Consider the following 27,943-nt stretch of genomic DNA (forward strand, 5'->3'; position numbering starts at 1 on the left):
TGGAGTGAGATAATCATGTCCGAAATACTTAAAGGCTACAATATACTAAGCTAAGAATGTGCTGAAGACAGGTGGTAGAAAAACGCGTTCTGATCTGAAAGTTGTGAGACAATTGATGTGTTTGTGTGTTTAGTCCACGGTATTAGCACAGAGTAAGGATGGTGTGTAGTGGTATTAGTGTGCACTGGATTAACTGAGATTAAATCTGAAGGCTGCGCCTGCGACGACAGTGCGGATTGTGACGCAACGGCCGAGCGCAGACGCGGTAGCGCCGTGCGCCGCACGTCCTCTGCCAGCCTTCAGCGCTCGCCACTTGCCGAGCTGCCTCATAATAATTGTTATAGAGACGAGTTCAATAATTAAGCGATAAATATACCAACAGAGTGGCGGCGAGTGGACAGCGGCAGTCGAGTGGCGGCCGCGTCGCGTATCAGACACTCGTGCATGTGATGGGCTTGGAAGTTCATTCGACATTTTTCTATTGGACGTCGAAGGAATCTCACCGGACTGGTTCCCGCGCAACGCTGCTTAGTGCGCCGCTCTGGTGAACCCTTTCGCTTGTAAATGTGCCGATATTTACATATGCGCGCTCGATCTTGCATCGAACTTTCGATCTGCGCCCGTAGCTCAATTGGTGTGCTTCGCTAGCAGGCCGCCGCTGCCCCAGCGCGCTCACCTCCCGCACAGCGTGCGATGATCCACGTACGTTACACATTCTGTTCAACCCCTACTATCGTACCTACACCCTTGTATTCCAACTTATTCACCTCTTTTCATTGTTTCTGGTCTCTATCATGTTACTTTAACCTGTTTGCGTTGATATGAATTTCTATGGAATTTCTACTTGCATAACTATCAGTTATAGTGCTACCAACCTACCCAATCTATCTAAAGCTCAAGCTTATTATTGTCAAAGGTGATCTTCAAAGTCACTGGAGCCTTCCAGAAGTTCTAGAGTATGGTATGGTACCTACGTTTAGATATACTTACTAGGTAATTATGTAGCTAGATATATTTATGTGCCCTAATACGTAATTATGTTGCGAAAAGTTGACTTGGTGGAAAAAAATCATCGAAAAAAATCATTTCAAGTTATTTTCCCGTTGGAAAGTACACCTACCTAACTACTCAGATAAGTATGTAACTACCTAGACACCTACTTGATACCTAACAAGACAGTAAAAAAGGAAATATGCTTAAAAAATGATTACTTACCTATACTTATTGAAAAACTATACCTACCTTAGACACCTGCCTTTTTGATAAAAGAAAACACCTACCTAGGTATATCTGTAGACTTAAATAACTTGATAGTAAAGTGCTAAAACTGTTTCTTAGCTCTATCTCAACTTAACTAGTCTAACCTGTTATGTCTCCACTAACCTAACAACGTCACATGAACATTGAATACGGGTTGGTTAATTTTAATCTTAAATAGATTAGATACTTAGGTGGGTAACTCCTTAGTTTTCAATTTCAATTTTCATTCTTTTTGAAAACATGAAACTAATTTAAAAGGAGATTTTTAGGGTTCCGTACCTCAAAAGGAAAAACGGAACCTTTATAGGATCACTTTGTTTTCTGTCTGTCTGTACGTCCGTCGTTTCTGTCAAGAAAACCTATAGGGTACTTCCCGTTGACCTAGAATCATGAAATTTGGCAGGTAAGTAAGTCTTATAGCACAAGTACAGGAATAAATCTGGAAACCGCGAATTTGTGGTTACATCATTAAAAAAATTAAAATGTGTTTCAATTTTGAAAGTAAGATAACTATACCAAGTGGGGGTCTCATATGAAAGGGCTTTACCTGTACATTCTAAAACAGATTTTTATTTATTTTTATGTATAATAGTTTTTAATTTATCGTGCAAAATGTTGGAAAAAATACCCGAGTACGGAACCCTCTGACTTGCACTTGGCCGGTTTTTTTAAAGATAGCAACTAGGCAATTATATTAAATCTAGGTACATCGTATTCTACCTACCTGAGTAGTATTCTACCAAAAAGCGATGATAGCCTAGTGATTGAAACTAGGCCTCGTATTGGGGGTCCGGGGTTTATTCCTTTTCGGAATTGTGTGCGTTTTAAGCAATTAAATACCACTTGCTTTAACGGTGAAGCAAAATAACAACAGAAAATCCAAATGCCTGAGAGTTTTCCGTAAAATTCTCAAAAACGTGCGAATTATAGATACATATATCATAGATACATATATCTAAATGTTTAAATGGTGCGGCGCTTAAAGATTTCCTTTGGCAGGCTTACTCCTTGGAAACCAAGAATGGATTTATGAAGTGGAGCCATGAAGATGAATTTTTATTGATGTAAGTTTGGGGTGGGTGGCGTTGTACGAAGACACCGGAAGGATTGACAAATTAACAGCTCTTTCTACTTAGCTAGATTCAGTGGGAAGTAAATCTTACGAGTAAAGTCATACATCTGGTTTATGATCTTCAAACTGAGGTTTATGTCCAAGAAAATATAAGTACTTAAGTATGTACCTACTTGATAGTTGTGCATTCCATTTCACACCAATTAATACCAGAATAATAATGAAATGAAAGTTAACCAAATAACATGAACTCAGCTAATATTTTCATATTGAATCAGATGATAATCGAAACTCGAAAGACGCTTTCCTACTGCTCGCCTAATTTTACATGTTTCCTACTGTTGCAAAAGGATGCAAAAAGTTGAAGGTTCGAAAAATAAAAGCCACGACTTAAGGTTACTCTGAAATCAGATTGTGGTCTTGACCTGTGCGGTCTCTAGGATTACTTACATTGCAGAGGTCATCTTTATTGTGTCGTTAATTAAACGCTTAATAGGGGGAACGGGGGCACTACATTGTCTGCACTGACTCATATTGGTCACAAAGGAACAAGTACCCTAGGTTTAAAGTAGGAATATTATCTAGTAGACTAATTAAATGATTTCACGTAGGTTCTTGTCCACATCCTGTATATATTTAGTTATCTTGGAAATACTTAGGTAAACATTATATTCCTCGTGCTACTGTAAAAGCCCGAACCACAGTAAATCCTAGGGTTTTATATAAAACCTAAAATGTACCTAGCCTAATGGTAAAAGACCAAACTGTTGTGTAATAAAGGGATACGAATAGATGTCTCCGAGATGTGGTGCTGGAGACCAATGCTGACTATCACCTAGACTAATCACAGAATCAACGAAACGCTAGGCGTAAAAACACGGCTATCTACCATTTGTCTGCGGAAAACACTCGAGTACTTCGGTTACATAGCCAGGAAAGACGCGATCTATCGCTAACATGGAAGATCGAAGGAAAGAGACCATGTGAACGTAATGCGAGACATTGGACGGACCAGGTGAAGGAAGCTCTTGACACTTTCATCTTCTGCGCCTATCACACGGCTGCGTTGGACAAGTATCATTAAGAGGGTGTTATCAGAAAGTAGCCACGATCCTCAGTAGTGAGGAAGCGACGCCGGAGGAGGAGGAAAGTTATAGACAAAAACAGACAAAAGTGGAAACGGCTAAATTGGATTGGTAACCACCGAAGCATGCAATCGGTAGGCTGTTAAAGTTTACGCTTGCTGATTTCACTAGCGCCGCCCCACGTCTTGTTTTAATATACTTACTTACTTACTTAAAAATATGTTTTCTATATTTTTCTTGTTTTTTTTTTTAATTGGGTTTTGCTTGTAAATAATTTAATTAGTTATCTTCTACATTTATACAAAGAATGATCAACTATCATGTCATACAATGGAAGGTTGTGCATATTTTTTTCCCCAACTTCATCCGACCCATAAAGAGGATAGGTGAAAGGATAGAAGAGGATACATATTAATATCTTTTCATGATCTGTTATGAGGTTCTTCCTAATCCTAATAGACAAGATACCTAGAAAAAGATGTCCTAGGAGACAAAGGAGAAACTGATTCAATATTATCAAGGAGTAGGCCCGATCCGACATAACAACTCTATTTAAAAACCGGTCAAGTCCAAGTTGGACTCGCGCACGATAGGTCCCGTACCATCGTTCAAGAATGATAATAACATAACACTATTTTTTCATGGTGGCTATTTTTCAATTCTAATTATTTGTTGCTAATCGTGGGCATCATCTACTCGGTACTAAAATAGCGTGCTCCCTAGAGACCGACATAGGCTACTTTTTGTCCCGGAAAATCAGAAACTGAATCCACGCGGACGAAGTCGCGAGCAGCATCTAGTAATATAGACATACTTAAAAATATATTATGGGCATGTTGTAGGATTGATGATAAAGAATTAGTCGTTAAAACAAATTGTCAGGGACGTTTTCCTCGAACTGAGCGCCACATAATGGACGCCTCTTTGCTGCACATCAATTTCCTCAACGCTATTTTTATCCTGAACCAGGTACTTATCTATTTCAGTTCCAGTATTACTGCTTTTTCTAACTAGCATCGATTGGAAGTTCTTTTCAAGCTTTGTCTCAGCAAACCTTCCAGCTACAAGTTCTCAGCAGGTTTATATCAACAGTTTGACCATAATATTTTCCTAAACATGTGTGAGTATCTGCTCGTGTGTGGACCGGTCTTATAGACGCGAGCCACCGATACGAGCACATAATTTAAATAAATGATGTAGCCCCGTGCAGTGTTTCACAATTAAAACTGTTAAAGATGACGGAACAGCTAAATTTTCGTTAAACATTAAATAATAATTAGAAAGCAACACCACCGTAATATGGGATACGAAACGAAAGTAGGTTGTTAGTTCATATAGCCATCATACCTAAGTAGGCCTACCTATATTCCCTAACAGGTGGATTTTTTTAGGCTTTACATCTACATGCACTAACCTAAAACTTACTTAGATATTTGACAATTTACTATAGTTGCCTATACTTTAGAATTTGCCTTAGTGCCTCTAATGTATGGATGATTGAAGAGTAACTGAAGTCACATATTTGCGCTTCAGGCAAGTGGAAACATGTATACCATCATAGTAAACAAGCAACTTTTCATCGTGTTTTCTAATTGTTGTTCCGATGCACACCCAGGTCCGCTTTCTGACTGAACTTTCTCCACTTTGTCCGATCTTGAGCGTTAAGTTTAGGCTGTTCGGTCAAACAAAATTCTCCTAGGCTACTTTGTCTAGGTTACACAAGATACTATCTTGTGTAACCTAGACAAACTACTCACTAAGAGTTTTGTAGGTAGAATTCATCCTATTGTGATTAGAAAGACTAATATTTCTCGTTTTGTGTGTGATAAAATAATCATAGTATCTATTATTTTATATTCTTGTCACCCCCAGCAAGAACGGTAGTTTCAGTGACAGGCATGTCTCGTCAAAGGCTGTAGGTATAAGCATAAAACCAGCAAAAGCACTCAAAGTTATACTGGGGATCCCACTACACATACTTACACATCAAAGACAAAGCAACATTCGCAGCCCTGAGATGATAAAACCTGGGGTCTAGGCTTTAGAATAAAAATGTGATAGAACCAAAAAAAACGAGCTACATATCGATATAGAAGGAGCTACAAAATAAACTTAGGGAAGAACATAGATTTAAAACCCGCCTATGATAATAGAAATGTACCTACAATAGTGACTGCTCCAAAACAAAAACTAGTCTTTAGCTCAGAACTAAACCTGAAAATAAGTCACGCATTCGGTAAGGATAGCTCTATTTTCCAAATAGAGTGTGTAGGCAACTCAACCATACATCAATGGCAAACAGGCGGGTACCAAACTTTAAAATCAACAAGCCAAGCAGTTTCACTTCCACACCAACCACTCCACCTTGGATTGCCGCGAAGGTCTAAAAAGACACCAATCCAATGACACCACTTGTGGATTAAACGGCATGACATGGACCGAGGCAACGAGGCAGCAGACGCACTAGCAAGTAAGGTCACGAGACTGAAGGTGACAGGGCCGGATACTTTATATCCTCCAGTTCCTATAGCTACTGTCTTGTACTTACTTACATATCTTTCGCTATACGTATTATATTATACATTGTAATATTTGTACATATTACCTAAAATTTCTGCCATATTACATTATTTTTCACATTTTATTTTGGGGTGTACTTGTGCTGTGTGTAAAACTTGTGATATATACCTACTTGATAAAATAAGCTTATTTTTGGTTCGTGATATTTTATGTTTAGCATAACAAGTTTTCCAAGGTTATTATTGGTACGATATGGATGTCTCCCTGTTGATCAAACGTGGATACCGGAATCTTAATCAAAATTCATTCTATGAATTATGAATACATAATAAAATAATATGAATTATTATTATAAGTTGTATATGAGTTTATGAGATTTTTGATTATGACAATAACCAAAAACATACATACTTCTTTAACGTTCTACCTATCGCTCCTCTTCGTAATAAAACTATGAATTCTTGTGATGGCGATTCAATTTACTTTTGTACTGTTGTTGTTGTACCTAGTAACTACTTACCTACTTCTCTCTCTCTCCAGTCGGTCCCTTATGACTGAGGATCGTGAGTATCTCGCTAGCAAGTCAACATTTTGCGATGATATCCTTCCATTGAGTCTGTTTTTAGCCATTTGTTACAAGATAGTAAAACTTGAGCGCATCAGTTTGTTTCATTTGGTCTGTCCACCGGATATAGGATCTCGCTATCTTGTCTTTTACGTTCTCAACCATGATCTTAATACTTTCACACGTCCGCGGCGGCTGATATGTCCAAAATAACTAAGGAATTAAGGATCCGTTGAAGACAGGTGAAAAGACGTGTTTTAATCTGTAGGTTGCAGCGAAAGAATCGCTGCGTCCCAGCAGCACATTCCGGACGATCGATTCTCTGACTTGCCCCCTGAATGGTAAAAAAGCTGTAGCTGTAGCTTAATAGTAACTTCATTCTGATTAAATGTATTTTATGGCGCTAGCACTAGCCAGGATCTCTTGACAAGTAGGTAGGTACCTAGAATGTGCGAACTAATAAGCCATTCCACTAATGAAGTGAACAATACCGAGATAATTGGAGTTACTGCTATTCCTACTTGCGTAGGAAGGAGGATAATTACTTTACCTATTTAGATTGCTATTTAAAACTTGCTTTCCAGACTTCATAAATAATGCTATTGGAATTTATAAAAAAAGATAAAACTTTTGTTTTTTTTAACTATAAGTAAATACTTAAGTAACTACATATATGTAAACTTTAATATTACCTTGAAAATTATCAACCTTATCAATTTGCTTCACTACTGAATAATAAGAAAAATAATAACTATCCTGCCAGCCAGATAATTCTTTTTTTTAAATAACTGAATACCCACTTGAGGCCAGCTAGACACAGCCTAATTTGTGATGTTATTCTTAGAAAAGAATTTTTTTGAGGGTATTCAGCTTTCAGAACGCGTTGTGGACCTATTCATGCACTTATAAAGTACCTAAGTCATGAAGTACCTGCATAATTTGATATTTGTAATACAATTACGGTATGACTCTTGCTCTACATTTTTAAATACCTATTGTTGATCAAAATATCAGCATAATTAGATTTCTACAGGTACTTTATATGTTAAATGCTAGTTCAATGCCTATCGAATCACTATACCTCCATTATAAATGTGAATGAGTGTTTTTTCTGTTGGTTTGTCCTTCAATCACGCCGCAACGGAGCAACGGATCGGTATGATTTTTACATAGATGTAGTGAAAGACCAGAAGAGTGACATAGGCTAGTTTTTATTCCGGAAAATCAAAGATTTCCCACGGGGTTTTAAAACTCTAAATACACGCGAACGAAATCGCGGGAATCAGGTAGTTTTCTAATAAAAATAATCATGTATGCAATCAAATCCACGCGATTTGAACATAAGTGTTACAAACAATACTGCTATTTAAAATATTAGCATAGTTTCCTGATTTATAGATAGGTTACTATTGTGTATCAGTGACAAGCAATTATAAATTATGGACTACAATCTACATTAACAGAATGGCGTATTACCAATCCGATAGAGCTATAATATCAATAAATAATATGCGTTAAGATTAGCGCATATCTCGCTGCTGATCTTCCGGAATGTGTCCACGACCTTCAATGTGAAACCGAGCTGACTTTATCACTCTATGATAATTATATCCCTGTATATACTTATCAATGCATTTGTAGGCTTCTGCCAATGCAATCGGAACCTACCAATGCAATTTTACTGTATAACACATCTAAAAAGAACTCTATTCCTAATTCCGTAAAGGACATAACAGCTTTCGAACTGCAGTCTGTTACAGGGAAGTGAAATCGAAGCTTCATTGGTAGAAATACGAATCTAAGTTGTTCTTTGTAATTTAGGTTGCAGACTGCAGTTGAACAGTAGGTACACGGGTATGTAATTAAAATAAAATTAAGTAGATAAAACGGGAATTTACTTTCTTGAAAAATAGATTAATAAATAGGTACTTACTTAAATAAGCCATCGTTATATTAGTACTTATACTATTTACAAAAATTGACCTAAATGAAATAAATTAATGTTGTTAAGTACCTATGCATGGCATGCATTAGATCATTTAAATGGGTATCTAGAAGCCTTTGATTTCATGTCACATTATAAAGACTGCGGTTACAGAATTCCTGTAGAAACACCTATTTATTGTTAGAATCTTAATCAGATATTACCATTGGAATGTTATGACTAATTGTTCTTAACACAGCTGTTCTATTAATATATTTTGCATATAAAAGCGAATAGTGGTTAGAAACCAAATACCTAACATTGAAAAGTAAACAAACCAGTTCAAGCCGAAAGTACAAATTGTAAAACACTTAATATTGGATTTAAATAAAATTTCTAAGACCCAGATTTCCTTTATGTTACGTGTCTGACGAAGACAGACATAAGTGGGTTGGGAAAGACGGGCGAACTATTACTGGTATAAAATAGCTGTACATTAGGCGTTCACCTGACAGGATGAGTGGAAAATGGCTTCGGGACCGCTGTTTCCAACCGGCTGCGGCATTTCGCGAATGAGGGCGTTCGACGTATCTTAATACATAAAATAATTTCAATCCATTTGTTTTGCAATGAATACCCAATTTCATAAATAGTAATACAGCAGGTAAGTACATAGGTATAGACTATAGACAGATAGCTTGCATGTTGCGGACGGGCATAGGCTACTTTTTGTTCCAGGAAATCGAAATGTTCCCAAAGGCATCCGTGAAACTGATTTTGACGAAAGGCACAAAGGTAGCTTGCATTCCCGAGACGAACATAGACTACTTTTTATCCCTGAAAATCGGAGAGATCCCACAAGATTTTTAAAAACCTAAATCCACACGGATGAAATTGGGCCATAATAAGGTAGGACCTAGCTTTCTTCTTTTAGCTAGGGTGGGTTTGTAGATCATACACGCGTGTTTCTATCACTAGGCAAGCCTAATGTTACTTTGAAGAGAAAAGAGGAAATACTAGTCTTTTCAATCTCATTATTAATGGGTAAAGTATCTAAGTTCAATTCCATTGCCATAGCTGATACCTAAGTATTTTCTTTTAAAAGGAGTCTGCGACTACGTAACCTCGATGGATTGTTTAGATAAGTTAGGGCTCAGAACCGTTTATAATGTGCAGATTTCATGGTAGCTAAGTATCTGTCAATTGCTATATTTTATCCCGTGTTTCAATAAGACCGGGGCACGTAATCCTCTCAGCTATTCCCGACGGTCGTTGATCTAATTGAGCATTTGAGCCGTGCGTGCGTGCTAATGGACTAATTACGTACATGAGAGGAGAATTGGTGAGTAACGCAGGACGCGAACTGTCGTGGGAGGCAGACGGCCTGGCTCCGCGGCCATACTTCGCCGTTGTATAACGAGCTCTACTACTATACCTACTCAGTTAGTACACAAATCCCTAGCTGGACAATATGATAATATTTTTAGTCCATTTTTCTTCTTAGGCAGCCAAGATACCCGCTATCGTTTACCCATAGTTACATTGGCTCATTTAATGAGGTTTTCTAATAATATAAAGTAACCCAGCTACACTGAAAGATATGTAAATAAATAAATATAGGTACCTATATTTATTTATCTATAGAGATAAAAGATAGACCTAGGTTGTATCTTTTTATCACCTTTTACTAGGGTCATTTAGCCTGTTCGCGTCCGACGCCCAATTCGCGTCCAAACGACGAACTACTGTTTTACAGCAGTGGAAAATAACCATACGAACACACTTACGGAGACACGAGCGCTTCTATGGATGTTTGGACCTATGACAGGTACACACACACAAACAAAAAATCTATGCGCGCAATCCAACTTGAATGAAAAAAGAACTAGTTTTGAGTGTGCAACCAACGAGTGTCGACGCGCGAAAGTATTAGAAATGAAATAGTGCGCAGCTGCACTTTTCACCGTAAGTATTTAATGGATTTATTTGAAATTTAGAATTCTTTGTTGTTCCTAGACCTTAATTATGAACCACACTATAGGGATAACGATGTTTGTGCTTAATTTTTTCTACTGATAGTTTTATATAAGGCGGACGCGAACTGCTACATGAAATTTATAAAAATTCCACTTTGCGTCCGCTGTGGACGCAGATTACTCTAGCTTGTTCTAATTCAGATGTTTATTTAAATACAATAAAGTGGGAAAAACAATATAAATTTGCTATCAGTTTTAACATTATTTACATACATAATATAATGGCCGATTTGCGTCCATATCATCAGAAATAGATAAAAAGATAAATAATCAAAAATTTCACTTGGACGCAAACTATACTTACATTAGAAACCCTATATAACATTTTGCGTCCAACTATTTATCACACGAAAATAATGGAAGTAAAAATAATTATACAATTTTATATAGGAAATATATTCTTTATGCCAACCTAACCTAAAAATATATACCTACCTTAAATTATACCATATACCATATATTATATTTTCAGTATATTGTTATACGAATTTAGTTCCATTTTTTAGGGTTTCCTACCAAAATGGTAAAATATATCTAATCTTTATGTTGCGATTGTCCGTATATCTGTATGTCACAGTTCATTATTTCAGTAAACACCAATCATCCGTCGCCATTGACATGAAATTTACAGTCTTCTTCTACTTCGTCAACCGATAGATGTCCACTACTGAACAAAGGTTTCTTGCATGGACTTCTACAGGTCTCGGTCTTGCGCCGCATGAATCCAGCGGCTCCCTGCGATTCGTTTGATGTCGTCGGTCCATCTAATGGGGGGTATTCCAACACTACGCTTCTCAATGCGGGGTCGCCACTCACACACACAGCACCTTGGGACCCCAAATTCGGAGTAATTGAATCTAATAGTGGTCCAACATTATTAGAATAAAAAAACGTTAATTATTGATATCTTAATTTAAGAAAGGGGGAAAAATCGGAGAAATGCTTAGATTTTTGTTTTCATGAGCAATGTAGGTAGATGATCGTTTATTTCCTTGAACCTATTTATTTAGTAGGTAGTAATGATTTCAATTTTTAATTTTAGATGAGTTCTTCCCACACTCCGAATAAAAAGATAAAGAGCAAATATTCAGAAGAAAATTTAAAGAAAGCTTTGGACGAAGTTCGAGACAACAAGAAGTCCATAAGACAAATATGTAAAGATTACGGAATTCCTAAGACCACAATATTAGACAAATTAAGCGGACGCAGACCAGATGGAGTAAAGAAATCTGGGCCAGAACCAGCGTTAGGGATTGAGGGGGAAAAGAAAATAGTAGCTTGGCTTCTCGATATTTCAAAATGTGGGTTTCCAGTTAAAAAAAATGAATTGTTGGATACAGTTCAAAAGATAGTTCAAGATGGCCAATTTAAAAACCAATTCAAGGATGATCGCCCAGGCCAAAAGTGGTTCGACAAATTTTTAGCGAGAAATACGGAGATATCGGTAAAAAATGCTGAAGGCATTAATAAAGCTAGAGCTCATGTCACGGAGCAGTCTATTAGGCTCTGGTTTAAAGAGCTCGAAGAATATTTGAAAAGTATAAACCAAACAGACATTTTGAGCAACCCGGAAAGAATATTCAATGGAGACGAAAGCGGATTCGCTCTTTGCCCTAAGACTGGAAAAGTTTTGGGTCCAAGAGGATTCAAGAATTTGTATCAAATTAAACCCAACAACGAAAAAGAGAACATAACGGTGTTATTGACATTTAATGCGAATGGAGATATGTGCCCACCTTGCGTCGTATTTCCATACGTAAGACCACCCAAAGCTGTAGTGAATAGTATGCCTGAAGGATGGTGCCTCGGTAAGTCAGAGACGGGTTGGATGAGAGGAGATGTGTTCTTCGAATACGTGACAAATGATTTTAATAATTGGGTAGAGGAAAAAAATATTAAAAAACCAGTACTTCTACTGGTAGATGGGCATAAATCGCACATGTCACTAATGCTCAGTACGATATGTGAAGAAATGAAAATTATTTTGTATGCCCTGCCACCAAATACAACCCACATATTACAACCAGCTGACGTTAGCGTATTTGCACCAGTAAAGACTTATTGGAAGGCTACTGTGCGTGAATTTCTTTCGAAACCTGAAAACCTTAATTCTGCAGTCACAAAATCAAATTTTTGCACGCTACTCAATGAAGCATTAAAGCACCCTAACATGCCCGAGAATATTAAGAATGGATTTAAGCGCTGTGGCCTATTCCCATTCGACGCGAACAGCCCAGATTATACCAAATGTGTAAGAAATACATTAGAAAATGTACAATCCATTGGCGGACCAACACACGATATCAACCATTCAGATATTAAAACGTTTAAAAAAGTTTTAAAGTACATAAGGCCGGCACTTAAAGAAAAAAAAATTAACATTCGACCTATCTTAAGAGAAGTAAACAATTTGAGAAAGTCTCTTCCGCCGGAACTAGGTATTGGAGAAATTTCGATTGAAACAGAATCAGAAAGTTCATTGATAGATCTTTCAAATACAGAAGAAAACCTCACAAATTCTTCTCATATTGAGTGTGAATTGGATGCAACTACAGAAATCACTTTCTCTTCATCACACAATGAAGATAAAAATCGAAATGACAGCAATGACTCAAGCCCGACTCTACAAATAGAAACAGTTTCAGCTGAAGTTCATACTGCCCCAATACAATCTGTTGAGCCTGACAGGTCAAAGCTAAGTACCGAAAATCGAAATATCGCTCCTGTATCTACCGTTAATTACGATGAAATCACAGTTTATGATGATCATTCTCAAATAGGTTCTAGGACGCATAATTGCAACAAAAATATTTCACTTATTGAAGACTTATCAATGATTGGAGCAGTCACGAATAACGATACTCTTTCAACGTTACATCTTTCTGGGAGTTACCTTGACGTGGGCTCAATTGTTTCCTTAGATGATATTCTAATTATACCACTTCCTGAAGATGTAGTCAATCCCACTACCTCAAGTTTTGTTGTACAGGAACCTTTTACTAAGGAAAATTCACCTGAAACGCCTATGACTTCGATGATTCAAACAGAATCAGCTATATTACCAACATTGCCATCTAAATCATCCACCTACGAATCGCCAAATGAAAAATCTCTTATATTGCAACCTTTGACATCAGTAGCTGTTGGACCGCAAAGAAATATATCGGACCCATTTAAAAATCACCTGATGCTACCTGAGATCCCTGATAAGGCCAGAAAAAAAAGTCAAAGAACTCCTGCAGCTATTTCTTCAGCTGCATGGAGAAAGTACTACGAAGATAGAGAGGAGATAAAAAACAAAAAGCAGGAAACAATAAGAAAAAGAAAGATAGAACGAACAGCCAAACAGGAACAGAAAAAAACTCAAAAAATTCGAAAAGTTGCTCGGAAACGACAAAAAAAGCCACATCCTATTAAAAGAACAGCAGACATGGACACACTACATTTAGAATATCAGAAAGAAAATGTACCAGGTAATACAACAAAGTGTGCAGAATGTGACAAGTGACAACATATTAATTTCAGATATAGAAGACGATAATGAGAAAAAAAAATATTAATTTAAAGTCTTTTGAATGTTACTTGTGTGATTAATTATTACTTTTATTTCAACAAGTAACATTAATATAAATGATATATCTCATATATTTAGTGATAGATAGGATTGTAAATAGCTTGTTTTGTTTGTTAATTAATCATTTTTAAAACTTACCTACTTAAGACTTACTTTTAAGATAAATTACATATTTACATAAGGTAACGTCCAAATCTGTTACAGACACTGCCGAAACTCATAAATTTCTTGGTGAATTAAATCCTGAAAATGACAACTCTGCAAGAAAACGTACAAAACAAGTAGCAGCAGTATTGACTTCAAAAGAAAGTATTAAATCAAAGAGAACAAAACTAGAGAAGAAATCTAAAATACAAAATCGAAAGCCACGTTCGTTTAAAAACAAATTGGAATCGACTTCTGAAGAAGAAGACCTAATACTTTTGGATAACGAGGATTCAGCTGGAGAAGACTGCGAATATGATTGTTTAAGATGTGGCGAAAACTACTATAAAACTGAAAAAATTGAAGATTGGATTCAATGCATTTTCTGTCATAAATGGATGCATGAAAATTGTACGCCGTTTGAAAATACTTGCGACACATGTGGAATATTAAATAAATGATTTCATTAAAATCACAAGCTTTCCTTTACAGCTATAAAACTATAAAATCTCCTCTATTTCCCCCTTCTGAACTAGTGGACGCCAACTGGTCCACAGGCGGACGCAATCTGGATTTCGTGGACGCAAAATGGGTAAATCACCTGTTTCAGCTATTTGTAGCTGTGTAGAATAAAACATCAGATGTGTTGTCCAAAACTGTGCATTAAACTTGACTAGACTATATAGGGACTACATTACATCCATTTTTAATTCAAAACTACCACACGGACATTTTTTTTTTCATGTTCAAACTGAACAACTCTACTAAGTGGACGCAAACAGGCTAAATGACCCTACTTTCTTTATATGACTTGCCTTTGTTATGTAGTTTTTGACTAGAGTACGAAGCGTAAACTAAGAAAATGGTTTCCCTTCAATTTGTATTTATTAACCCACGTTTATTTTATAGGCAATATAATTAAGCCTTACTTATGAAAATCATAAATATCTGATTGTATTTGTAAGCACAGGAGGCACTAGACTTCGCATTTGATAAATTTATTGCCAATAAGATAGATTTATTACTATTGATTTACCTTAACGGAACGGTAAGATATTTTTCATTTTAATACAAAATGAATTAGAAAATATAATTAAAATAGTTAATATAATTTCTGTTCGCTGTGGAGAACCTAGGGCTATGAACTTAGTGCAAAAAAAAAATCAGCACAACGAACCAGTCTGAGTATTCAGCGCAGAATTGCAGCATTAAAGAACTTCTACCGTACCATACCGTACTTACTTATCTGTAATTTTTATGTATTATTTATAATAAAATTATTTAATTATTATTTTTAATTATAAATAGGTACCTATGTTGTCTAGGAGCAGGTAGATGGGTTCCTCCATTACAATATTAAAAATCGATTAAGTAGGTACCTACGGTATAAAACATTTGGGTCGATTAATACAAGGTACTTAGGTACCCACTGGTGAATGGTCCAAAATAACATTCCATGAAATACATACTTAGGTCGACTCTACATTTTAAAATTTAGTAGGACTCATGAGTAATATGAATACAAAAAGTTCGAAGACATTGAAATTACTGAAATTGAAAATGGATCTGCTTTTTATCTTATAATGCATGTTAAAAAAAACCAATATTTTGAGATACTTCACAAATAAAATTTCCTCATATATCATTATCTGACCGTAATTATCAACTGTAGCTATGACTCAGCAGATATTGACTTGTAATAAGTAACCAAAATTCTATAACCTCAAGAAAAACTGGTATAAAATTCCGAACGACTTCTAACTTTCGCTGGCATATAACGGATCGCGAGAGACACGCGCCAAAAAAAATTTAAAAAACAAGAACAACAGTTCTTTATTCGCGCGTAACGGCTCCGGTAGCCAGGCTATAAGAACGATAAGCCATCTTAGTAATTTTAATTTAATGGATGCAGTCTTTTGACAACTTAGCATGATTTTATTAAAGCACTTGTGGCGCGCGGTGTTCTTACTCTATTTTACTGTAAATATTACTGATGAACGACTGATATCAAACTTGAATCTACGAAGGTTTGGGTCTTGCCTTCTTTTCTTTCCTTTTATTAAAATAATTTTTCATAGGATTCCTTCAATGGATTAAAAATGAATGTCAAATGACTCGCGCAGGTCTTTGTTAAATGATGTTTGGGATTTGTCGTTTACCGAAGTGTAGGCAGGAATACGAGCTTTCGTCTTCCAAAGAACTAGCAGACTTTTGAATGGGTTCCAATTTCGAATATCGCACCCAACCGGCCAGCAATGCGTGAGCAGCGAATAGAAGTCGTACGCGTCTATCGCCTCTACTTCGTACATCGTGTACTTTGAATCTTATTTTTATGAAAACGAATACGAATCGAATACGAATGAGTGCAAAAACGCCCATAGTCGCGTAATAATTAATCGATATCATAGAAACAAACACGCAAAACTGGTAAATATATCATATGAGATATCGGAATATCAGCTGATAGTTCAAACCTAAGTCTTTGGTGTGATAGTAAAAAAATTAAGGAGATACCTACTTATTAAGACGTGAATCGTGTAGTTAGTTTCTGGGCATGCCCTCCCAAACATATCCTGTGTATAAAAACTAATATATAGGCAACCTTGCGCCGATCGTGTTAACTGAGTAGTTTCGCCTTGACTATAAATAAATAATAGATATTTATTAATAAAGCAGGTAGTGAACGAAACACAGACAGATCGACATTTTTTACTGGCTTTATTATATTGAATTAAGGGGCATGAGACGGGCCTGCCCGCGAAATTCAAATTTAATTTGGTTTTTCGCATTTTTCAAACTAATACGACAACGTAGGCTTATGGCATTTTCAATTGCGACAATGGCAGTATCATCCTCACAGGTTTATATAAAAATCTTTACTTGAAAGGGTCCAAGTTAAGAAATTAGTTGTAGTATCGACTAATTCTGACACATAAGTCGATACTAGAGCTAATTTCTTAAACTTAGACTAGCCTTTTGCTTTAGCTTTTTAATCGTTTCATAGTTGGCAGAATTATTATCAGTTTTTACTGAGCGATTGTGTGACCTCAGCTCTGCTCAGAAGAAACAAGTTGTAGCAATACCATTATTATGATAACAAGTTTGGATTTGCTAAGGCTTCGGTTGTTCCTATTGTTTTTAGGGTTCCGTACCCGTAGGAGGCCAACAAGACCCTATTACTAAGCCTCCACTGTCCGACCCTCCATCCGTCCGTCCGTACGACTATCTGTCAAAATAGCTGCCATGAATATAAAAGAAAATAAAAACGTTATTTCTTATACTGTGGCACGGAACCCTACGTGTCCGAGCCGACTCATACTTGACCCATTTTTTAAAATAATATCAGTGATTTATTTCATACTAGATGATATTATGTCTGTATGATTTTTAAAAATCGCGTGGGAATTTGGTGGAAATGTTTTACTTTTTCGCGATGTATACAACTTCATCCCTTTGATACTTTTAAAAACACCGTTGTTGTTGTAGATTGCCGGGAGAATAATATAATAGAGGTAAATATAATATATAGATGTACCTAAAAGACAAGCGTTTTTGTAATTACCATCAGATAGGTACCTACCTAATAATATAGTCCTAGTCCGACTGCTCAATAAAAATAGTCTGATTTGTTTTCAATATTTTTTAGTATTTACGTACTAGGTACCTCCAGTCAATGAAAGATGCAGATAGATAAGTAAATACTTTAAGGATACACTACTTTTTACTAATCAATTATTACAGTAATTTTTGTTCATGCAGAATGAATGATAAAATTCAAAATGAAATGGTCTTAGACATTCCATCCACTCAAGATGTACTCAGCGATTAGGTGCGGTAAAAAAGCGGAACATATTATTTTATTCTTGAGAATTCGTTCAATGAAAAACTGAGTCTTAGGTAGTATATTTTTTCTTCGCCATCTGTTCTTAGCACGTGCGTTGATATAATCAAAATAAAGTCTCTCGCCACCTGAGCGAAGCTTCATATCATTGTTAAAAGAAACATTCATCGTTCTGATATGCACGTAGGTAACCATTTTTCTAGCAATATTTACTTTTATACTCTGATGGCATGTTACTTAAATCTAACTGTTTTCTACTTTATTTTGAAAAATCCTTTTTCTCATAAGATCACTTATCTCACTATCACTTCATTACAAGATATTTTCCGATATGAGCTTAAATTGGTTTAGTCTATGCATGATAGGCTGGGACATAACTTAACATAACATAAATGATCTTTATTTGCAAAAAACTTTTCTTGACCTAGGTATACTTTTGACCACTAACTCCCAATAAATTAAAAACTGTGTGTGTGTGCATGTGTGTTTGTGTGCATGTGTGTGTGTGTATGCATGTGTGTGTGTGTGTGTGTCATATACCTAACTGAATGAAGATCATTAATTGGTCCCAAACGGATTTGATTTTCCCCAACGGTTACGATGCTGGCTGTGATCGTATCCCGTCCCAGGTAGGTAATACGCGAAGCAATTTTCCTCTGCCTCTAGTATTTATTATTAGGTAGGTAGGTATTTTGGCTGATTCTGTTGTACATAACCTGTAAATTACTATAAAATGGCAGGTCTAAATATATTGCTATCCCTTTCATTTTCCTCCCTGCGGAAAAAGATAGCATTAGATTTAGACCCATTATTATAATATTTGCTCACTGCTGCAATAATCGCAATATTCGTAATCAAAATTTACTACCTGCATAGGTAGGTAACAGGATTTAATTTGTACCTGCTAAAAATAATTTTCAAGATAAACTTAACTTTTGTGTTCCCTTATTGACGACACGGTAGGCTGTGACTAACAGTTTGGAAAATTAACAGTAAATATTATGATGTTGGGAAATAAAATATAACCAGCCAAATAATATGATATACCTACCTAGGTATATTTAAACTATACCTAGGTTAGGTACGTATTTTGAACTAGAGTAATTTTTCATTCTTAGATATTTTTAGACCTACCTAAGTAGGTACTATTCTTATATTTTAAAGATTTACGACAAAAATTGATGGAACTGTTAATTTTATGGTATTACCGAATTTCGATACCTCAATCCCAAAGTGTAACAATTCAGAAACGAGTAGGTACATAAAAACATTTATTAGTTAGTCTTGTTTTTCTTTAATTGTTATAGTTTGAAACTAAAACTTTCATCATTCTATAGTGAAAATAGTTCCTAGCAACTCACTTTTTTTTTTTTCTCATTTAAAGAGCTGGGTCACTAGTGTGACCATGTGGCTCTGGTAGGTCCCTATTATCCTATTCTAACACTTAAAACTATATCTACATACTATTAACTATTAACTCTAAGTCTTATATAGAGCACTTTTGAATGTGAAATAAAAATCCTTCCAGTACCTAATCCATATTCATTATCCATACTAATATGTATTATAGAAATACGAAAGTGTATCTGCCTACTAGCTTGTCACAGCCCAATTGTTTAGCCGATTTTGATGAAATTTGGTACATAGATTGCTTGTATCTCAGTGAACCACATAGGCTAGTCAGGAAAATCAAAAAAAGTTCTAATGGGATTTTAAACAACCTAAATTGACATAAGTTGATGAATTTGTGAACATTATGAGAATGGAGATAAGTAGCTAGAATCTCGGGAAACGACGTAGGCTGCGGAAAATCCAAGAGTTTTGAAATAACGCAATCATGATTAGGCAAACTTGTTACACTTTGAAACTGAGATAACGATATACATAAATTAATAAATAGATGCAAAGGAGAAAAGACGGTCGTTTGAGTCATCACAGCCAAGTGAGGTTGATTCACCCTTGTCACTGGGGGTGAGCTGTGTGTTTATCTGTACTATGATCCATAACAACGGGGGCGGTATTGTAAAATCTTAGCAGTATCACCCTTCCCCCACTCTGGAGATGGGCCGGGGCCGTCGAGTCTAGCCAGCTTATAATTACGTCGATTTACTTTAAAATGCTCAGTGATTCTGAGACGTGCCTTTATTATTGTGTCAATCGTCAAAAGCGATAACATTTTTGTAAGTGTCTTGATGAACTATTTCAAAGTTACTGTGCTTTTGGATTTTCGCAACATTATAGGTAGGTAAATAATTATTTTACTTTCTTTTTATTTTGGTAAGAAGATTTTTTTTTGTGAAATTATGAACGAATTTTGAAAATTAATAATACTTGTAAGTGGCAATTATTTAGATTTTTTTTTAAATAAACAAATCAATAGAAATGTTTTAAAAGAAAATGTATGTGTTATGAAAAATGTAGGTTGAGTAGTTACTTACCTACTTAGTTTAAAATTTAAATTGAGAGATTTAAAAACTTATCTCTATTGTATTTGTTTGTTACAATCATCTTTTTACATTTTATTTAATTTTCACAAAATTGCACCACATTATCAAATTATCGTACTTTGAATTCAAAAATTAAAGAATCCTCAGGACTGTTTAAATTGACTAAATTTTAATATATCTATTTACTCTTTCGTTTTCTTTTTTCAACCTAAATAGACGATATAACTGTTATGCCTATAGATAGATATATGACTAATGGGTGCACCTTATCGTTTAAAAAAAATAAAAAAGGCATGCAGTTAAGTTAAATTGAAAATGTGAAAGTGCGTCTATCTGGTGCCTACCTAGGTATTTATTTACGGTCTGTTACCTTTTCACGGCTCTACCGCTAAATCGTTTTTGGCACAAAAATGGACACAAGATCTTGTCCTGGAAAGTCAAGGAGTTCCCACGTGGATTTTCCATGCGGACGGAGCTTGGGTAACAGCTAGTGTAATTAAATAACGCAACACGTTTACTTACTTAATTCGGCAAAGATTCAATCTGGTGTCTTATACCCATTTGAATTTTGAACATAAAAGCCTTCTTGGGAAAAGCTTTAGGCAGCCATATAAAATTTGCTAAGTTGGTACATAAGTTGTATACCTACATGTCGGTAGGTAGGTAGGGTATTGCATTGCGGAAAATGAACAATAAAGGTACCTAATATATTGAGATCTTGAGATAAGCTTTTTATAAATATGTAAACAATATATCTACAGCAGTTTGATTGATTTCAGTGTTGGGATCAAACATACGTAAAAAATAACGTAAATAAGGCTCTATTACTTCGTAGCGGGTGAAAAAGGAAAATTTCGTAGCATCGTAGCGTAGCTATCCGGGAAAGGAGTCGGGATCTGGACGAGCGTCGGGTACTGGCACACTGGCCCAGGCTGGAGGGTAGGCAGCGATGGTGCGGGTGGTGCGGCTGCGTGTGGTGGTGTGGTAGTGGGTGGTGCGGGGCGGGGCCGGAGCCGGCTCGGCCCGCGACGCGCGACGCCGCCGCGTCTGGAGCGGCGCGGCCGACTCTCATTCTAGCCGCGACCGCGACGCCGCGAGCACGTGATGCGAGCAAACGCCGCACCGTCCGTCGCCCAACCACGCGCGCGCGACCGCTCCCGCGCGAAAACACGCGCCAGTTATGTTACCGGTCCGCTCTGTTGTTATGTGCCAACGATTCGAACGTGAACGAGTGCGCTTCCATTTGTTCCCGAAGCGCTGACTGCGCGCTTCTCTCGGCTGAGACCACGGATTGCGGATTTTGTGTAACCATCGTCGTTGGATGCGTTAAAATTTCGGGTGAGTGAGAGAGCCGAGCGGCCGTGCGCCTGCGGCTGGTTTGACCGCATTATTTTCGAAATACGTACGCCATGATCCGGTCGACCGTGCTAGAGCGATCAAAACACTATAAAAACAACACACGTATTCGATGCTGTCTAATCAATGATATCGTAAACATCAATAAAAATGTTTGTTGCGAAGTTTTCATTACACGTATAGGTACTTACTCATACGTAGTACGAAATGATTGTACAGCCGAGTAGTAGAATCATGATAAAACTTATTTCATATTCATTTCTATGACATAGAGTCTAAGTCTTCACTAACAGTAATTATTATAATCATTATGAATAACGCTAATGTAGAGAAAATGAATAAATAATACAAGCGCCAACAAATCAAACTGAATATTTTCACCGTAGCTACACGAATAGGTACGTATCTCGTTGATGTCTTTTACTTACGAGTTTTGGAAAGTGCCTTTGGTTGTGAATTTATTTGAATAATAGAGATATTATGTATGATAATAATTGTTACGAAGGTGTACCTTTTCTTGACTGTATTATTTATTTCATTCTTAATAATAATAATTTATCATTTTTATATAAATGTTGTATGTAAATGACATTATTATTCATTCTTACTCACTTTCATATTTTTCTTTTTCTTGGTATAAAAATTCTCTAATTTTTATTTTCTAGAAAATATATAACTTAAATGAGAGCCTGTTGACTTAAACAATCTTAGTTTCTTCCAATATTTAGAAAATAATAATATACATATCTATATACATACATACATACATAATATGATTAGCATTTTCTTAGAGCCATTATTATGAATACAAATGGCTAAATTAATATAAATAGCACATTTTCTGAGATTATTATCGTATGCACCTACCTACTTACAAACGAGAGGTAGAGTGCTAAAAACGTACAAAATCGTTAAAGAGTAAAAAGTACGAAATGATTGAGTCGATTTAAGTTTTTAAAAATCCGGAGAGAAATCTTTTGCGGGACTAAAAGTAAAGTAGCCTAGGTAGGTACGTCTCCGGGATACAACCTATGTTGTACCAAAATTCATCAAAATCGGCTCAATTTAAAATATTACTTAGTAGGTAGTATATATTCAAAGAATTCAAAGAATTGCAATAATTTTAAAGATTAAAACACCTAGTCCAAATATTATAATTATTACTGGTAGGTATATACCTATACTTATTACGAATATTACCTACTAGATAGGAACCTATACCTACTTAGTATGCGAAAGGTTGAGATTGCAACCGGGGCGTCCGCCACCTCATACCCCGATTGCCAACTCAACCTGTCGCGTACCTACTATTTTGGTTTGTACAGAGTCAGTAAGTTTATAGAGCTTACCTTTTTGCATAAATTTTAACTTTTCAGACAAAATTTGCTTTACAAATTTTGGTAGGATTGTTACGTGTTCATAAATAATTCATCGAGAGTTAAAATTACTTCTTAAATACGGACTATCCGTTCTCCCAGTTAGGACATGACGTGTGAAATGGATATACAAACATCCTTTAACATGCTTTTAAGAGAAGTTTCCCTAAAGCGCTCCCCAGCGCTCTGCATACAAACGTAATTTAGTTTTCTTTTGCATATTAACTAATCAAGCTCACTAGACAGGTTCTAGAAATTAATATCTGTGTATGTCGTTTGCCAGATTTCGCTAAAAACATCTATGATTTTAAAGTTACGTTTAAAGATTTGTATGGAAATTTTTAAGCCCGTGTAACTTTGAAACTACATATTTTAACAGAACTTTGGTAAAACAGCTACACGGATATTAGTTCCAAGTAGGAATAGTCCGTACAAAATGACCATTTTAACTCTGTGGGGTCAACTGTCATGTCAAAAGTATACGGTTCACTTTTAAATGAGGGCTATAATCTTACTTTTGACATGACATTTGACACATAAAGTTGGCGCGTGAGAAGTCATTTTTACGCAATATACTTATCTTCAAAATTTTATCGAGTTTGATTCAAATGAGAGCCAAACTACGTTTGGTTGGAGTGCACGACAAATAAACTACTTATAATAAGCGTAAAATCCCAAGTTATATTTTGTAACTTTAATATTTTATATTTATATCTATCAAAGTACCTAGGCCAGACAGACAGACAGACCACAAAGTGATCCTACAAGGGTTCCGTTTTTCCTTTTGAGGTACTGAACACTAAAAATACATTTTACTACTAAAATTACGATTATTGAATTCGCAAACACACTCCAACTTTATAAGCAGTAAACACTAAACAAGCTTTGCGGTTGTTAGTAAATAAACAAATTATTATAAGGCGTGAAGACGTAGGTAGTCGGTATCAAAGGTCATGTTTAATGTGCACAATATGTATCATAATTTATATTTTATTGCAATTATATTGTATATGTAGTTACATGTACCTATTTAATAATCTATTATAATATTAAAATAGGCTACACTAGAACGTCTCAAGGTGAACTTTTGCTTAAAAGCATAACAAACTAAGTACTTAAAAGGGTGAGGAAAACATAAAAGTACCTAGGTACCTAATTCAGATTTTAGCGCAAATTGTATAGGTATTTGTGGGTTTGTGTAGGCACTTGTTATAAATGAGAAAAGTGCGTATTTGCTTAAAACTTTTTTAATTTTATGGATTGCAATCATCATAAAAACATTTCATGAGAAAGATTTACTTATAATCCATATTTTGGTCTATAGAATATTTGCACGTAAGTCGTGCGAAGCTTGGTTGTCACATAGTGAAAAGGATTAAGAGGAGTATATTCGGTGCGAGCCCCATACGAACGAAGTTAGATTCTTATTTGAAAAGTAACCAAACTAATTCTATACAAACTCACTCTAAAAATAACAGCTGTGTGATTTGTCAAACGGTAAAATTATAAAGTTTCGAAATTACACGCGCTCAAAGATTTGTATGTACCTAAACATGTGAAATATACTTACTTATACTGCAGACATGGTATACCTATACAATTAATTGACCGAGTAGGTAAAAATACCTCAGATGTTTACCAGATCATCTACGTATGTACCTAATAACACGTCATTTGTTTAATCAATTAGGTTATTACGAAGTTACGGAGATGCAAACAAATACACGCACACATTCATACAGTAGTTTCAGCAATTTATAACGGAAAAGTAGGAATAACGGCCGAAAACAGCCTGCTTATCTACCTCCTTTATGTTCTCTTTAACTTAGGTATTAGGTACATACTTTGTTATTTTTAGGGGTCCGTACCTCAAAAGGAAAACGGAAACCTTATAGAATCACTTTGTTGTCTGTCTGCCTGTCCGTCCGTCTGTCCGTATACCTATAGGGTACTTCCCGTTGACCTAGAATCATGAAATTTGGCAGATAGGTAGGTCTTATAGCACAAGTAAAGGAATAAATCTAAAACGTGAATTTGTGGTTACATCACAGAAAAAAAAAATTAAAATGTTTTTTAATTTTCAAAGTAAGATAACTATACCAAGTGGGGTATCATATTTTAATTATTTTATCATATGTTAGAGAAAGAGGCGTAAGCTGTACTTAACATTATTTTAACACAGGCCGCACCGCGTTCTCTTATCGCGCAAATGTAACAGTTTATACCTACGCTAATTGTGAATGCGAATGCTACGTTACGATACTTACAACTTTAGTTCAGTCGCCATCTTTAGACTAATCAAACCCTCTCAATTCATCTATGAAAGTTCAAGTTTATCGTATTGGGCATCTTTGAATCATGTCATGACGATAAGGTACGACCGTTCCTTTGATCCTATAAGGAATTCTTATGTCATAGTGTCGTTAAATTACCTTATATGGTCAGCTCCAGTTGTTGTGACTCCAAGGAAAAAATACTAATGAATGATGTAACGCATCTCATTGTCATTGCTTTATTTTTATCTGTTGCTGCCGCTGCAATTGTTTATACTAAACTTTTCATTAACTTCGTAACTGGTATGGGATAAGATTCATACTAGTGGCACTCTAATCGTTTTTTGTAAAATTAAAGAAAAATTTCTACTCTCGCTTCGCTTGCGCTTATTTTTCAAAAGTCATTATTTTACGTTCGTTTTCAAATCTAATACTTAAAAGTAATGATGAGCAATCTTGCTCACTTATTCACAAACTAGATCCTAGTTTCCTGTTTTTTTTAATGATTATTATGAGTACGTACCTACCTAAGCATTGTTTTCCGTAAAATTAAATAAAAGTGCACCTGATTCGCTTTCGCTTATATACGGATATAAAATTGTCATTTTTTCCATAGATCTCTAAGGGGTCATATCCGCAAAATTCCCATTTAGTGATGTCTCTCTGGGCTTCCGACGGACATAGTTCACCGCTGGTTCATACATAAATTAAATAAGATATCCTATGTTCATTATGTATGGTAGGTACATAATAGGGTAATAAGACTCATTGACAGGTTTTTTAAATTAGATAAAAACCAATAACGTTTACCTATAATAACTCTATTCACAAATAGATGTAAACACCCGTTATGGTGATTTAGCTTGTTTATTTAGCATGCACTCGCATTGGTAGTCGGAGTACGGACATTACAATGTGACGTTGCATTTATTAGGAATAGTGAGAAGTGAGATAAACCGACTACCGGTTATGCACAATGTTGACCTTTGTTAAATAACTGGTAAAACGAATAATTGTAGCTTCTGGAAATATTATAACTGACTTATACCTAAAGAGTAGTAACGTGCCTAACTTTTTAATGACTGTTGATATTGGATAATAATTTAGTATCTTTCGTTGTTCGCAGGTGGGTCGAGGAGAACTATGCGTGGGGCGTGCGCGTGCGCGGTGGTGTGCGCGTTGGTGGCACTGTGCGCGGCCGCGGAGCTGGACGAGGCGACGCGCGCCGCCGCCGAGAAGCAGCTGCTGGCGCTGCTGGGCCTGCCGCGCCGCCCGCCGCCGCGCCGCCGCCCGCCGCCGCCCGTGCCGCGCGCCATGCGCCTGCTGTACGACGAGCGCTCCTCGCTGCCCGCCGCCGGCGCCAACACGGCGCGCGCCTTCTACCACACGCCCACCGATCTCGACGATCGCTTCCCCGGCGAGCACCGCTTCCGCCTGTTCTTCAACATAAGCGGCGTGCCTTCGGACGAAGTCGCGCGAGGAGCCGACCTCTCCTTCCAGAGAGCCGTCGGCACGACGGGCAGGCAGCGGCTGCTGCTGTACGACGTCGTCAGACCCGGCCGGCGGGGCCGCACCGAGCCTATCTTGAGGCTCCTAGATTCCGTTCCGCTCCGATCCGGGGAGGGCATAGTCAACACGGATGCTCTGGGCGCGGCGCGACGGTGGCTCGAGGAGCCCAAACATAATCATGGACTTTTAGTGCGAGTTTTAGAAGAAGGTGCCGCGAGCAAAGACGCTAAGTTTCCGCACGTGCGGGTCCGAAGACGCGCTACGGACGAGGAGGAGGAGTGGCGAACGGTTCAGCCGCTGCTCATGCTGTACACGGAGGACGAACGCGCGCGAGTCGCGCGGGAGGCCGGCGAGACGCGGCTGACGCGCAGCAAGCGCGCCGCGCAGCGCAGAGGCCACCGCGCGCACCACCGGCGCAAGGAGGCGCGCGAGATCTGCCAGCGCCGGCCTCTGTTCGTCGACTTCGCCGACGTGGGCTGGAGCGACTGGATCGTGGCTCCCCACGGCTACGACGCGTACTACTGCCAGGGCGACTGCCCGTTCCCGCTGCCGGACCACCTCAACGGCACGAACCACGCGATCGTGCAGACTCTTGTCAACTCAGTGAATCCCGCGACGGTGCCCAAAGCGTGCTGTGTACCGACACAACTCTCATCTATATCTATGTTATATATGGACGAAGTGAACAACGTGGTGCTTAAAAATTATCAGGACATGATGGTAGTAGGTTGCGGCTGCCGATGACGAAGGCGCGACCGGCTCGCGCGGACCTAGTGATATATCGTGGACCCAGTGTACATATAGTAGAGGCCTCGACAATTGTACATAATATATTTGTATATACACTTGTGTAATTATTATTTTATTGAGAAGATTATGATGTAATAAAAGATTTAAATTTTAATTATGGATTATTATTTATTTAACTTCATAATTTAACGTTTTCCTTTGAGGAGAATTT

At 37.0% G+C, this 27,943-nt stretch overlaps 3 protein-coding genes across 4 annotated transcripts; all 3 read left to right on the top strand.

Moving 5' to 3' along the window:
• The first annotated feature begins 297 nt into the window (after positions 1-297).
• LOC123869476 (protein decapentaplegic) lies at positions 298-27,886 on the top strand. 2 transcript variants are annotated; one of them, XM_045912399.1, is made up of 2 exons: positions 298-702; positions 26,600-27,886. In XM_045912399.1, exon 2 carries the CDS (start codon positions 26,617-26,619, stop codon positions 27,724-27,726), a length of 1,110 nt encoding a protein of 369 aa, XP_045768355.1. In that variant the 5' UTR covers positions 298-702; positions 26,600-26,616; the 3' UTR covers positions 27,727-27,886. The 2 variants fall into 2 exon arrangements, with proteins under 2 accessions (XP_045768355.1, XP_045768357.1); XM_045912401.1 differs by lacking the exon at positions 298-702 and adding an exon at positions 21,525-21,806.
• Positions 11,312-13,318, top strand: LOC123869719 (tigger transposable element-derived protein 1-like). Its single transcript, XM_045912719.1, has 3 exons — positions 11,312-11,430; positions 11,505-13,150; positions 13,288-13,318. Exons 1-3 carry the CDS (start codon positions 11,422-11,424, stop codon positions 13,316-13,318), a joined length of 1,686 nt encoding a protein of 561 aa, XP_045768675.1. The 5' UTR covers positions 11,312-11,421.
• Positions 13,462-14,652, top strand: LOC123869477 (uncharacterized protein C01G6.5-like). The gene is made up of 2 exons (XM_045912402.1): positions 13,462-13,935; positions 14,241-14,652. Exons 1-2 carry the CDS (start codon positions 13,488-13,490, stop codon positions 14,639-14,641), a joined length of 849 nt encoding a protein of 282 aa, XP_045768358.1. The 5' UTR covers positions 13,462-13,487; the 3' UTR covers positions 14,642-14,652.
• Positions 27,887-27,943: the final 57 nt, after the last annotated feature.

This window comes from Maniola jurtina, chromosome 11, assembly GCF_905333055.1.
Source record: "Maniola jurtina chromosome 11, ilManJurt1.1, whole genome shotgun sequence".
NCBI lineage: Eukaryota > Metazoa > Arthropoda > Insecta > Lepidoptera > Nymphalidae > Maniola > Maniola jurtina.